The sequence below is a fragment of the Pongo pygmaeus genome, chromosome 11 (genome assembly GCF_028885625.2).
Source record: "Pongo pygmaeus isolate AG05252 chromosome 11, NHGRI_mPonPyg2-v2.0_pri, whole genome shotgun sequence".
Classification (NCBI taxonomy): Eukaryota; Metazoa; Chordata; class Mammalia; order Primates; family Hominidae; genus Pongo; species Pongo pygmaeus.
The window spans coordinates 106,889,863-106,904,243 of record NC_072384.2 but is presented as its reverse complement, the minus strand read 5'-3'; the positions used below and the strand labels follow the sequence as shown (position 1 = coordinate 106,904,243).

Below are 14,381 nucleotides of genomic sequence, written 5' to 3'. Positions count from 1 at the left end.
TCTAAGGGTAGACATTATGACTACAGAACCATCAGCATCCCAGCACGGGATATCGTAACTCCATGCTTCTTATCTAACAGACAAAGGAACCCACAGCAATCTTGTTCAAGTCACTATTTTCTGATATTTAACTTAACTGAACCAAAAAAGGGATAAGGATTAATGTCAGACCAAAGACTACACTAAAGGCTGAAATGAGTACATACGAGATGAGGTGCACAGCATCAGCATGCTGCTTAATGCGCTGCCGGTATTTTGAGAACTCATGGAGCATCTGCACAGGGTTGGTGGTGATGTCAATCTGATCCTTCTCAGTCCAGGTCTCTACAGCCACCAGGACAACCCTGGTGTTGAGCTGCTCCTTGTAAATCTGAGGGTATACAACAGGACAGGTGCAGGAGGAAAACACTGGGTCAAACATGCACAATCAGTGAGTCAGAGTCAGTGGAAGGACAGGAAGGGGGAGGTGAGAGGAGAACACGGGGTCATAATTAGCCCATTATAGAGAATCTTCTTATCCTTTCTTTTTTCCAAGAGCAAAAATAAAGAAAAAACAATCACACAATTTGGTTTCAACTCTCCTATAGGGTTATTTCAATCCCAGAGCAATACATTCACTGTCCTAGGGAGAGACAGTAAGGATTCTAAATACAGGACATAAATTTAAAACATCGTTCAGTAAAATCACCCTTTCAACTCTCATAGCAGGTAACAGGCTGGAGCCTGATATACCAGTTCTGAGTAACTGCAGTGCAACAATTTATTCCTGCTGGATTGGAACGGATCACTAAATCTCCAGATAAGCACCAAACAATATAGCTGGCTTGCCCTTGGAGGTCATATTATATGAAAAGTAAAATAACACTGGGAGAGAGAGAGACTCAAGGATCTGAGGCTAAAAAAGAGCAGATCCCTATCACTCATCTCATCCTCACCACAGGGTGGCATCACCCACAATATATAAATTGTTCCCTTTCTGCTCTCTCTCTGCTTTTGGCCTAGGAGCTAAACAATTCACACAATTAAGCAACTTCAATGAAGGCTGTCATTTTGCCCTGTTTTCAAACTAATTAAGTAAACAATGGGCTGGGTGAGGTAGCTCATGCCTGTAATCCCAGCACTTTGGGAGGCCGAGGCGGGCGGATCATGAGGTCAGGAGATCAAGACCATCCTGGCTAACACGGTGAAACCCCGTCTCTACTAAAAATACAAAAAATTAGCTGGGTGTGGTGGTGGGCGCCTGTAGTGCCTGCTACTCAGGAGGCTGAGGCAGCAGAATGGCGTGAACCTGGCAGGTGGAGCTTGCAGTGAGCCGAGATCGTGCCACTGCACTCCAGCCTGGGCGACAGAGCAAGACTCTGTCTCAAAGAAAAAAAAAAAAACAACCAATGGATGATCTTTGAACACACTGAAGAAGGGGAACACCATTATGCCTAAATCAAATTGAAGCTATTATATAATGACTTTACAACAAAAACAAGTTAAATGTAATGTCTTTTAAAAATTAGTGGTCAGCTTCAGAACCTTATGTGGTAACCCAAAATAAAAATTACACTTTGCATGATGTAACTCTATTCAATCATGTTGAAATGACTAATTCAGAGACGCTACCAAGTAAACAGCTTTTGCAGGGGAAAAGATGTGGTTAAGATTCTCTTTTCCATATTCACTTGTGGTTTTCCTCTGAGAAGATAGACAAGAGCTGAAATTAAAGAAAATTAATAAACCAGGTGTAAATTGGCTCTGAGGTGCAATCCTAACTCTATATGAGATACTCGACGCACATCCACTCATGTTATAGTTTTGTGCAGCTGTGCCCACCAGGTATATGACATACGTATGTTATGAGTATTTACATGACTGGAGGTTTGTGGACTGCTTAAAAGGCAGAAAAGAAGGCAGCTCTTTGGAGTAAATAAGTATCATTTAGATATTTGGCAACTTATAAAAAATGGTGGGGTTTTTTTCCCATTTAAGAGGGAACACACAATAAAATACCAGATAAAAATATGTTTAGCTGAGCAAAATAGCACTTTATATTACAACATATGAAGTAGTAGTCTATATTTAATTTCTGACTAGTCAACTGAATTATTCATTGGAACATAATGTATAATGTTCATATCTATAGAGTTCTAACCTAAGGCAGGAAAAAGGCAGAAAATCTTAAGCATTTTCTGTAATTCACAAAATAAGTGAGGAAAACATATCAATATTAAAGATTTGTACAGTTAGAAGTCTTTGTAAGGAGATATATATTTTATTCTTCCAAACTAGTTTTATTTGGGGACTGCACTTATTTCCATCATCTAGAAATCAAGTGTGAAATATCACACCAATGGGAACACTAAGAAAATATATTTGTGTCCTTAAAAAAATTTTTTTTGGTATTACCTATATTCTCCAAACATACTCTGCTTCAATCCATTTTTTCTTCTCTGTTACCACCATATATTTAAGAAAATCCCAGTTGTTTCTTTAAAAAGTCTCATTTGCCAGTATAATAACAAATAGATTTTGGTAGCTATTTCTCCATTGTTTTTGTCCTCCATAGACTGGGGGCAATAACGTATAGACCCAACTTAGAAGCAACACTAATGTATCTTTGGGATTCCGGGAATAACTCAGTCATCTGAAACTCTCAGAGCACTACTCTGTGAAGCGGACCATCCTATAATTCCTTAGCCAGATGAGCTTCAGGATTGTATTTTTAAATTTGTTCAAGAAATACCTAAAGTACAAGTAAGCAAATAGAGATAAAGCATTCCATCTTGGCACACAAATTCAAGAAAACCAGGATACTTACAGAATCCACAAGGTTGACCACGGACTTTGCATAGTTGTTGGTATGTGCATGAGAAGAGCGATGCTTCTTATACTAGGGGGGAAATACATACCAGTCACTGCCAAATCATAAGTGAATAATAAATTTCAAAATGCTGTAAAAGCAGAAATATCTTAGCAATAGTAGAAATACGGATTTAAAAATAAGCAGAAATATCTCAGCAATAGTAGAAATACGGATTTAAAAATATATAATTTAGTTTGTGGTATACTGGATTTGGTGGTGTTATTTCTCTGTTAGGTGGCAAAACTCTGACTATCTAAAACATGATGTTAGCTGGGCAGCATGGCTCACAACTGTAATCCCAACACTGGCAGGTGGAGGCTGGATGACTGCTTGAGGCCAGGGATTTGAGACCGGCCTAAGCAACACAGTGAGATCCTGTCTTTACAAAATTTTTTTCAAAAAAAAAACAAAAAAACCTACGATGTTCTGAATAATAGTAAGGGCCTATAGAAATCAATATGAGAAGCTTTATACCTAAAAAGTAAGTTTTAAATTTAGTCTTAATGTCTACAAATTCAATCCTTTTGTTTTCATTGAAATGACATTTTGTAGCTTATACAAAAGGCTTAACCCACTTGTCTCACTTTAAATTCAAGGCCACACACAGATCAAGAAAATGTCTTTGTCAGTGCTTTAGATACTGCCCATGATATGGACAGCATTTGCCAGGCATTTAGTGTATCCTTTCAGAGGAATGCCTCCTCCAAATGAAGCCATTTGCTTTTGACTGCTCAAAGTCAAAACAAAGAGAAGACAAAAAGTAAAAATGAAGTGTGCTGAGAGTTTATGATTGTTTATGTTTATTTAAGAAATAAAGAAAAGTAAATTAATAGAGTAATTCTACAATGACATCTGGAGGGCTACGTTTTTAGCAAGGAGTAGTACACTTTGCTTAATATGTCTTCAAGAGGACATGTGAAAACTGAAGTCTACCATAGGAAGATCATGCCCTCTACTGGTCCATGAGGCTATTATTTCTACAACACTAAGGAAAAAAAAAACCTACTTAAAACCACAGACTCAGTTTTGCACAAGTCTTTGAAATTTACCTTGAATTATAATTATGAAAATAATGCATCTTTCATAAAGATTAAAAATATTTCTACATTAGAAAATTCTTTTATTTGTCCTTTGCCCATTCGCACCCTATATATAACTTTTGTCAGATTCCCTTCATTTCATTCAATCTCTGTGACTATGTTTTTAAAACAAAGAATATATATCTCAATGTTTACATATCTAATGTTTATTTTTTATAACAACGAAAACACTGATTACCCATAATAAATGCTAAATAAATTAATATTCTGCTATTATTATAGTATTTATGAATACATAACTGTTGGTAGAATATTAGTATTACTGTTCATGTTATTACTACTACTGTACATCATAATCTGACCCAAATTGTCTGTATTTGTGTTCTTTTAAAGTAAACTGTAACGTGTGCATATAACTGGGTCATAAAACACCCTATTAATCTAAAATTATTCAGGCATTATAACACATTTTGTAAACTTGGCATAAAGAAGTTTCTATAGATAGCTCAGCATTTTAAGTTGCCTAACAAATTCCACAAGCTGAAAATTTTCCAAGATACACTTAAGAGTAAAAGGAAAAATATTAACATTAAGTTCCTCTGGGGTGATGAAAATGTTCTAGCTCCACTGAATTGTGGATTCAAAGAAAAAACATTAGCTGATACCTATTCTTCTAATGCAGTGGTGTTACACACCTATTAAGATGAATTTTAGTTTGCTTCTGAGTATTAATTTGTTATTTTATTGAGATTTCTTTTTATAGCGTAATGATCACAGAAAACATGACAAGTTTTAAAACATTTCAAGTTTTAAAAATTAATAAAATGAGGTATTTTAAAAGTCTATCAAAATGTAATGTTTTAAATTTATTTCATATTTGTAATTTTCAATCCTCTGATTTTCTTTTTAGAAAAATTATTTTGCCTGTCATTGGTAAGTAAATTAGAGAGTGCCAAGAATGGAAACAGAGATACCTGTTGGGAAGCTACTTCAATAGTCCAGGTAAGACATAATGGAGGCTAAACAACTGTAGAGAGAAGTGAATTCAAGAACCACTATGAGAGTAGAGCTCCCACGACTGGATGATGTATAGGACGTGGAAGGTGAGGAAAGAGAAGAATTAAAAGATAACTCCTAGGTTTTGAACTTGAACTTGAATGGATGGGGGATTGTGGTGCCACTTAAAATAATAAGAGAGATTAGAAGAAGAGAAGTTTAGGACTAGGGAACTAAGAGTTCTGATTCAGAAGTTCTATTCAAATCGATACTGAAGTAGAGATATCAAATAGGCAGTTCTGTGTATGAGCACAGAACTTAAAGGGCTAGAGCTAAAAGGAGGGAGTAACGAGTTTAAAGTCATGATCCCACTTAAAGACTTGAGACTGGAAGTTGTTACTTAGGTAGAGAGTATACAAAGAGAAGACAGCCCTGAACCAAGCCCTGGGGCACTCACATAATTCGAGAGGTCAGATTTTAAAGACTAGGAAGAAATAGCCAGTGAGGTGAGAGAGCTACTGTGTCATAGAAGCCAAGAGATGAAATAAAATTTTCAAAAAAAGAGGGTAATCAACTGTGTCCAATACTGCTGAGAGAGTAAGACAAGGACAGAACAATGACCACTAGATTTGTTAACTTGAAGTGCCATTTAATTGGACACCTAGGGTTTAGTAGAAACTGTGTTTCTCCTGAAACAAATATTTGCTCCCCACAACTCTATGAGGTGGGTTTTATTATCCCCAAATAACTTACTCAAGATCACACAGCTAGAATTTAAATCCTTCTAGTCTCTAGGTTGAGGGAGGAGGTAAGCTGGTTCAGTTAACAATTCCTATTAAATAGTTTATATATATTCCTAACAAATCATGATTATTAATGAGAACTCAAAATTTGTTAGGTGTATATAAAATATAGTGGTTTTTAAGTAAGGAAAACCAAGTGAGGTTTAAATTGAAAAATATTTAAATTATCCTTACATATTTACATTTATTGACGCATAGTTAAGAATGTAGCAAAAAACGTAAGCAAAACATTTGCTTTTCATGCACTTCATGCACTTTAAAAATCTCAACCAATTTTCTATTAGAATAAGGTTTTTAATATTTATTTTTAACTTAAGCAGCTCAAAGACATGTTTGCAGACTCTTATCAAGGCTATAATTGGCTTGCAAATGAGGTTCCACCAGCCAGGTACTAAGATACTTTTTACCAAATTGAGGGATTTTTCTTTTCTAATGGAAAGCCACTGATAATGTGATACCTATTCAAAATAAGATATCTGCATTTTTTTCAGGCAGCCAATGTTAAATCACTCTGAATTAAAGGGATAAGCTTGAATGCAAATGTAGGCAGAATGTTTCTATTTCCTGCATGAATTAGAACTAATTGTGCATATAAAGAAAAATATGCATCACCATTTATAATAAAACTTACTTTCACATTTCTGATCAGTTTAAAACAATCTTTATTTAAACTGGTTGCTTTTCCTTCCTGAACACACACAATCCTTAAGAAAACTGTCTTTTGAAAAAAAATAAGATTAGAATTTGGTTTTTCAACCCGAAGGTGAGAATTATCAAAATAACTATTCTGGATCATATAGTATAAAGATTGTAAGACGAGTACTCTCAGTGAGATGATTATCCTAAAGCCCAGCAGCAAATCCCCAAATATTCAGAAATAAATGTATTAATTATTCTAGTTCAGTTTGACTTTCAACATGTGAATTTAAGTACTTTGATCCAGTAAGTTCTGATATAGTACTGAAGTGGCAATCAAATTTAAAAACAACCTTCATCTCATAGAAAGCATACCTCAAAAAAATTTTTTCAGCTCTCAAAAAAAAATTCTTATAAAATGACATATGTATTTGGGACTATTATGGATTAGAAAGTAACTCTGTCTTAAAGCAAAAGGAATATATTTAGTTCTATTAGCCAAGAAGTACTATTTCTTTAAATAGTAGAAATCTTAGGCAATTTCTATTTTAGGCATTATTACCACTCAAAAATAAAAGCTTTCCTCTTTTTTGAGAAGGAGTCTCACTCTGTCACCCAGGCTGGAGTGCAGTGGTGCAATCTTGGCTCAGTGCAACCTCCACCTCCTGGGTTCAAGCAATTCTCCTGTCTCAGCCTCCCGAGTAGCTGAGATTACAGGTAAACGCCACCACCTCCGGCTAATTTTTTATTTTTTTATATATATATATATATATATATATATTTTTTTTTTTTTTAGTAGAGATGGGGTTTCACCATGTTGGCCAGGCTGGTCTCGAACTCCTGACCTCAAGTGATCCACCCGCCTTGGACTCCCAAAGTGCTGCGATTATAGGCGTGAGCCACCACACGCGGCCTTTTTTTTCCTTTTTAAACATCTATTCCCTCTAAATTTATCAGTACAAATTACAATTCTTTTTTCTTGTTTCAAAAACCAATGACCATATCATACCTACTTCTCACCCATTTTAATAATAGTTAATAATAGGCCAGGCATGGTGGTTCACGCCAGCAATTCCAGCACTTTCGGAGGTTGAAGCAGACAGATCACTTGAGTCCAGGAGCTCAACACCAGCCTAGGCAATATGGCGAAACTCAGTTTCTACAAAAAAAAAAATACGAAAAATAGCCAGGCATGGTCATATGCACCTATAGTCCCAGCTACTCAGGAGGCTGAAATGGGAGGATCACTTGAGCTGGGGAGGCGCAGGTTGCGCTGAGATGAGATTGGACCACTGTACTCCAGCCTGGGTGACAGAGTGAGAACCTATCTCAAAATAATAACGATAATAATAATAATACTAACAACAATAATAAAATGAATTATCAAAATTTACCCTTAAAAGATTTGATAGCCTAAATAAGGAACTTTATCACAGAACATGTGACACAGTGTGTAGAAATTTTCTACATATAAATAATATTTTAAGAAGTGTGCTATTTTATTATTCATAAGAATAAGGTTATTTAAATGTTTACCATTGAGAAGGGTTAAAAAACAAATTCAAAAAATATGTTCTTTTAACAATTACCAAAAAACTATAACTGTTTAATTGTAATTAACACTTAGTAGTAACTGTTTCCTATTTTGCACAGTTACTGAGATTTGCTCTTTTGATTGATAGCTTCATGTACTTTCCTGATATATTATGGTAGAACAAGAGATTTGGAATTGCAAGTAAAGGTTTGAGAACAGATTCTATAGATTAATAGCTATTTGAGAATGCACTTTGTGCATTCAAAGACATTGTATATATCTTAATTATTATTTCCACTACTCTAGAAGTATTTATATAATGGATGTTGAAAAAAGCTTAGGCTTCAAAAGCCATAATTTCACAACATGCTACAATGCTCAAGATTGAGAATCAGCTGGGAAAAAAAATCTCAATGTTCCAATCAACAAAAATAATTCAGATAAAAAAACTATCGTGGGGTTTCAAGCAAATTAAAGTCCTTCAGAAACTCATATTTTAGCCTTTACTGTCTAAAATGACTGCCTACACATCTGGCTTTCCTTTCCACCAAAAAGGACCTCTCTTAAATTATATGTGTTCTGATAAATTTTGCTTCTTACTAACATCTCAAGCAATATATTTAAAGGCAACTGGAACAGAAAATAAATGTGCATACAAAAGTAAGAGGTAGTCTATTAAAAAACTTTATATTCAACACAATTAAACTGGTAGTTAATGGAAAACATCCATTAAAGTAGAAACTTAAAAGTTTAAATAGAAATTAAGTCACTTTTTTAAAAATTTCTAGTTTCAAGGCCTTCTCTGAGTAGGGTCGGCGAATTAGAATTTCACATCATTTTAGCATGAAGCACAACCTTATCATATCATGTACTAATCTAATTTTGGTTTCCTTAAAGTAAAACAAAGACTTAAAGATAATTCCAAAGCAATTTCAATTTTTGTTCCAATCTTTCATAAGTTTGTCACCAATACCTGATTTCTACGCAGTTTTTAAAAGATTCTCATCTATATAAAGTCTTTTCAGAAGTGCAACTTTGTTTTGATAAAACAAGTACCTTTTGCCTTAGAGTATACAACTTTTAAAGTTCAATCACATAACTACAACAGAGATTACAACTGGCCTAAACAGTCTGGGGAGTGTGGCAGTGGTTGCTGGAGCCAGCTCCCATCAGATCCTGAGAGCCAACTAGATACATCCTCTCCTAACTCCTCATCAGTGATCTCACTTTGATAGCTTGAAATCAGCTACGGTGGCAATATTTACACCACAGATATCAGCAAACATTATAAATCAAGAGAGCTAGGTGTTAAAATTTACCAGCACACCACTAGTATTGGATGTACTAGTATATAGCCTACTGTCCAAGACTCTTCTGGGTTTCAGGCAAGTAATTTTATAAAGGAAATGGTTAAGTATAGTTAACAGAGTTTCTACTGTATCTTCAAGAGGGGAAAATGAGGAACAATGAATGTTTTTCGTATATCTTTTAAGTGTTACTGAAATGACATATTCAATCACATTTTACTTCCACAGAAGTTAACACGAGATTATTCATCTTTCCAATATTTAAAGACCATAAGTCATCAAAGATATTCACTTTAGATAAACCTTTATTTTATATGTTTGCCTCCTACAATTGTATCTACCATAAGCATAATTAACTAGCAAGAAAAAATAACATATTAGCAGGACAGAAGCATGGAATAAAATTAGAAAGCAGTGACCAAATACATAGATGAAGAAAGGTAGAGAATAAGAATTTTAAATGAAGACAAAAGATGACAGATAGCTAAATCTATTAATTATAATTATTAAACGTAAGGAAAGTTTAGAGTTGTGAAAATTCTATAAAACTCAGAGTCTCCAAACACCAACAAATAAATCAAGTCACTTAATATGTCTGAATATCTTGGGGTTAATAAGTAAAAAATAATGATTAACTATAAAGTAAAATGTATTCTTTCTTAAGTAAGCTATCTGGTCTAAAACCCACTGACTCTGTATTCTTACCGTTTTGTGATCATTAACAATCATAAGTTCCAAATATTTCATTTCTTCAAATATACCACGTGATGGCTACGGAAAATAAAAATATATGGTCAGAATGGTGATTGACGTAAAATCTCTCTAGTGCTCACTGTTAAGTTGTAGATAAGACTTTGAATTTCAGAACAACTCTCTGCTGCCTACTTTATAAACATCTTAGAAGAAAGTTGGTCAGGCAAATTTTAAAAAGTGATCATAAAATATGGGTACATATTCAAGTATTTAGAAAATAACTATATTTTATTATTATTAAGGTACTTACTTATCAACATAGAAAACAGTCCATGTTGTTGTATATGGTTTTTATATGTAAAAATAGTCTAGAGAAAAATTATAGCATAATTATGTTAAAATAAATAAATCTCAATTTCACATTAAAATGTGATAAAATATTCATATTTACTGAAAACGTCAATGAAAATCTATGTAAAACTCATTTAATAAGAATAGCATAAGTTATAATTACCTCCAGGTATATCTGATACAGATATCAATGTAGTTAAATAGAAACATTAACTCACTGGAGTGAAATTCTAAAAATAATATGCTAATTCTTAACTGCTCAATTTCTCAAAGGAACAAATATTGGCAATTATTACAGTCTAAAGTCTTCTAAATTAACTAGATAATCCTTTAAGAGTAAGTATTTTAGCCTTCATTTGGACTTTTATTTCTTTTTCATAGTTGGAAAATTATAATAGTGGCTCTTTTTTCTTTATGTACATAGTCATTGATCACTTTATATTTGATGAGGTGGACTGTAGTGAAAGAACAGCAGCCATTGTAAAACGTATTATTACCAACCACATCTTTATGAATGAGCTAAAAGAGATCTAATAATAATTTATATAATATATAATAAATGTATCCATAATTATCATAGAGTTTCATAAAAGGGAGGACAATTTAAACTGGAACTAAGTTTTTGATGGCTGGTGGTCTATTTTTTTCACAAAAAAATACACTCAGCAAAACATTATCTAAAATGTGCAGTTTCTACTATAATTACTCATTAAGTTATCTAGCAAATTACCATGTAATGTATAAGCTGTGGAATTAATTCTCAGTTACATAGCATTCACCATGTAATTACTAAACAGTCTCCATCATTACAGCTTTCTAGCCTATTATGAAAAGACCAGAAACATAATTTCAATTACAAAGCCCCTATACATTTATCAATGCATGTGAAGTATATAACAGTAGTTGATTATACAATTATATGATTTTTATGTAGAAACTGTTATATTGCTAATAGTCAAATAAATTCATTGTGTTCTGAAAAACATACAGCTTTAAAGTTTGGTGTAACAGAGTTTTTAATCTGAAAGTAATATAAATAAGCATGATTAGCCAACATTTCAAAACCTAACTCCTCTCTCTAGATTTTTTATTAACAGAAATGTTTTATATGACGCTATATAAGCCATATAGAAAGAAAAGTCTGCTGTACTTTAAATAGAAAATAAAACGCACTGCAATTATCGTTAGAAAACAGAGCTAAAATAACACATTCTTTAGATGACATCAGGGTTCAGAGACTACCATAATCAGTTTGAATCACTAACAGAAAGAGATCAATAAAAAGCAGTGTGTTAAGGCTCAAATCACAGGGTTTTTTGTTTATTGTTTTCATTTTTAAACAACAGTCCCCAAAATCTAAACTGTTTTAGGTACACTTAGATACTATGGGGTGATAGGCACATGACTTCATTGAGTAAAATAGGCCCACCCAAGGCTCAATGCCACACTCACATTCACTGCTCTCTTCCTTCTTTTCAACCACTGTAATTCAGATAGAAAGGGCCACTGGTCACCTCTTTCCATAGCTGCGGAAAGGAAAAATTAGTATCAAAATTTTATGCTTATTTCAACGGGAGTATGTTTTAAAATATTACACGAAGAAACAGTGGCACTGATAATATATGTCAGACTAAGGTGAAAAAAAAGCACACTGATCATTATATATTTCACACTCTCATGACCACAAAGATAGTTCAAATGTAATTTTGTCCCAAACATCAAGAAAACATAATGTTCAAGATTCATTAGAAGATGCATATTTGACATACAACCACTTGACAATATCTGAAAATTTGAGAGAGTTCTACTATGTCTAATTCATTTTAGCATTCAAAATAATGTATGGCATTAGCTTTTGCATAAATTATTAAAGATTTTTGGCAGTAATATACAGAAATAAAATCACATGCCCCAACAATCCAAACGAAGCTTCTGCCAACATTAGCACACTTAAGATGTGTCTGGAGCAGAGCATGAGAGGGAGGCAATCCAAGCTGGCTCAAGAGCAGCAAACTGCCAGGAAAATTTCAGGATGAACCTCTCTGTAAATCACTCTACTAAATTTGACCACACTTTCTGGTTCCCAAGGCAGCTTTACTCAAAGGCTTCATGTTTTAGTCTTTGCATTGGAAATGACTCTCCATGCCTCTTTACATGAGAGCCACCATTCATTCCAGTGCTGATCCACAATGTTCACCCCAGATATCAGACCAATTCCACTTCCAACAAGCCTGCATATCTACTGAGCTCCACCAAGTAACAGCTCATACTACATAAAATATAATCGCTATTTTTAGTTAAAACTTACTGAGATTCTTCATTTGCTTAGAATACTGTCCTGCCAAGGTTTTCTGGATTATATGTGGTCGACCTGTGCTTTTCTGAAACAAAACAATTGTAGGCAATTTAGAAAGCAAGATGTGAACAAGCCTCTATGAAACTAGAACTTTCTCTAATGTCCTTCCTAAAATGGGAATATTTATATGTCAGTTTTTTAGCTATCAAAAGTGAAAAGTATATGTCTTATTGAACTCTTAATTTTAAATAAAAGTATCATCTAATTGCCCCAGTTTAGATAAAAATATAGTGTTATTGGTTACTCTTAAATCTTAGCTTTCTTCAAAGCTATAAATGGGAAATTCACAAGAAACACAAAAAGTCAATAATCATGTAAATATGCCGAATGCTTTCATATTCCTTCAACATGCATTTTTTTTTATGAAGCACCAACTTTTGCCATAAAACTGATGAAGTTTTAAAAATTACGATATCCATAGTTAATTACCATTGCAAGGCCAAAAGCACTGTCACACCTTGCTGGCAAGAGGAAACTGGTAGCATAGTTTGAGAGAGAAATTTAGTAAGGTATATCAACAAACGTGAAGACATTTACATTTTTTGCCCTAGAAATTATGCTTTTAGGAATGTCTATTACCATTATTCTTATTCCTATTAGCTTCCATTACTGAGTGCATAGTATGTACCAGGTACTGTTAATGTACACATTACTTAATTTAGTCCAGACAAAGACCCCATATAGTGCATGGTTTATCCCCATTTTACAAATAAAGATATTGAGGCTCAGGGAGATACAACATTGTCTTAAAATTATCTTATAAAATAATGATCCAATTTATTTTTTAAAATATATGGGACTATGTCATTGAAAACTGGAAGAACATATTCTGAAACATGACAAGAAGTTATCTTTGGGGAACAGGATAATGGAAAATTACTATTTAAGTATTTGTTTTGCTTTTCCAAATTTTCTATATTAGTTTTATAATCAGAAAAAGTTATAAAAAAGAAACTTCTTAATAGGTTACATAAAACTTATAACAGTTTGGCTATTCATTTATTACTTGAGAGATAACATGAATTCTCATTAGAAATATCCCATGCATATTACTTGACTTATCGCAAAGCATACTAAAATCAATAATAACAAATTAAACATCAAAATATCTAAAAGTAATTACAGTAAGCTCTAAATTCTGGTAAAAGGTGAAAAGATAGTAATGAAATTAACAATGGGATCAGCAACACAATTTAAAAAACTGACTAATTTAAAGTTTAAAGCACTATTCCTTTCCTCTACCCATAGTGTGGATAAGGACAAATCATTACATAACCAAAAGGTAGGCAACAGGAAGGAAGGCAAAGAGAAGGCAATTTGCACGTAACAATCAGGCCCTGAATAATATGATCATAAGTAAACAATGCAAAACCAACACTTTAAACATTATAACAATAGTTTATATTTATAAATCCTTATGACAGTTTAATAGACATTGTCACCTACATTTATTAATTCATCAAATCTACAAAATCACCCTACTGTGAATGCATTAAAAAATTATCTCATTTTATACATTTAAAAAACTCTAAGGCTTAAATAGTTATTATTTGGGAATCTGTGTTTTGTTCTTTGTGGATTTTGTTAGGGTACCAGGGCCATTAATCAAAGCCAGAAATCAAAGTCAGAGTTTTTGCTGAATGAGTCAAATAATTTTGCTGTACACACATTATCTTTCCTTACTGGAGTGAGAAAAATAACATTTTACTTAATCAAAATGTCTTTATCTAAGTGGGCTGTCTTCATTACCTGATAATTTTTATAGTTACTAGTTGAAAATGACAGAGGTTTATTCAAACACCAACCCTTTAAAA

At 33.3% G+C, this 14,381-nt stretch overlaps 1 protein-coding gene across 5 annotated transcripts in view; it reads right to left on the bottom strand.

The window, feature by feature from the left end:
* The window catches only part of ADAM23 (ADAM metallopeptidase domain 23), a 184,163-nt gene that overhangs the window by 60,073 nt on the left and 109,709 nt on the right, over positions 1 to 14,381 (bottom strand). For all 5 annotated transcript variants that reach the window (XM_054478225.2, XM_063647826.1, XM_063647825.1 and 2 more), the window contains exons 7-11: positions 12,520 to 12,592; positions 11,664 to 11,737; positions 9,873 to 9,938; positions 2,807 to 2,878; positions 207 to 370 (exon numbers count right to left, since the gene is read on the bottom strand). In XM_054478225.2, the coding sequence (XP_054334200.1) occupies positions 207 to 370; positions 2,807 to 2,878; positions 9,873 to 9,938; positions 11,664 to 11,737; positions 12,520 to 12,592 (449 nt within the window). The remainder of the gene's footprint in view (positions 1 to 206; positions 371 to 2,806; positions 2,879 to 9,872; positions 9,939 to 11,663; positions 11,738 to 12,519; positions 12,593 to 14,381) is intronic.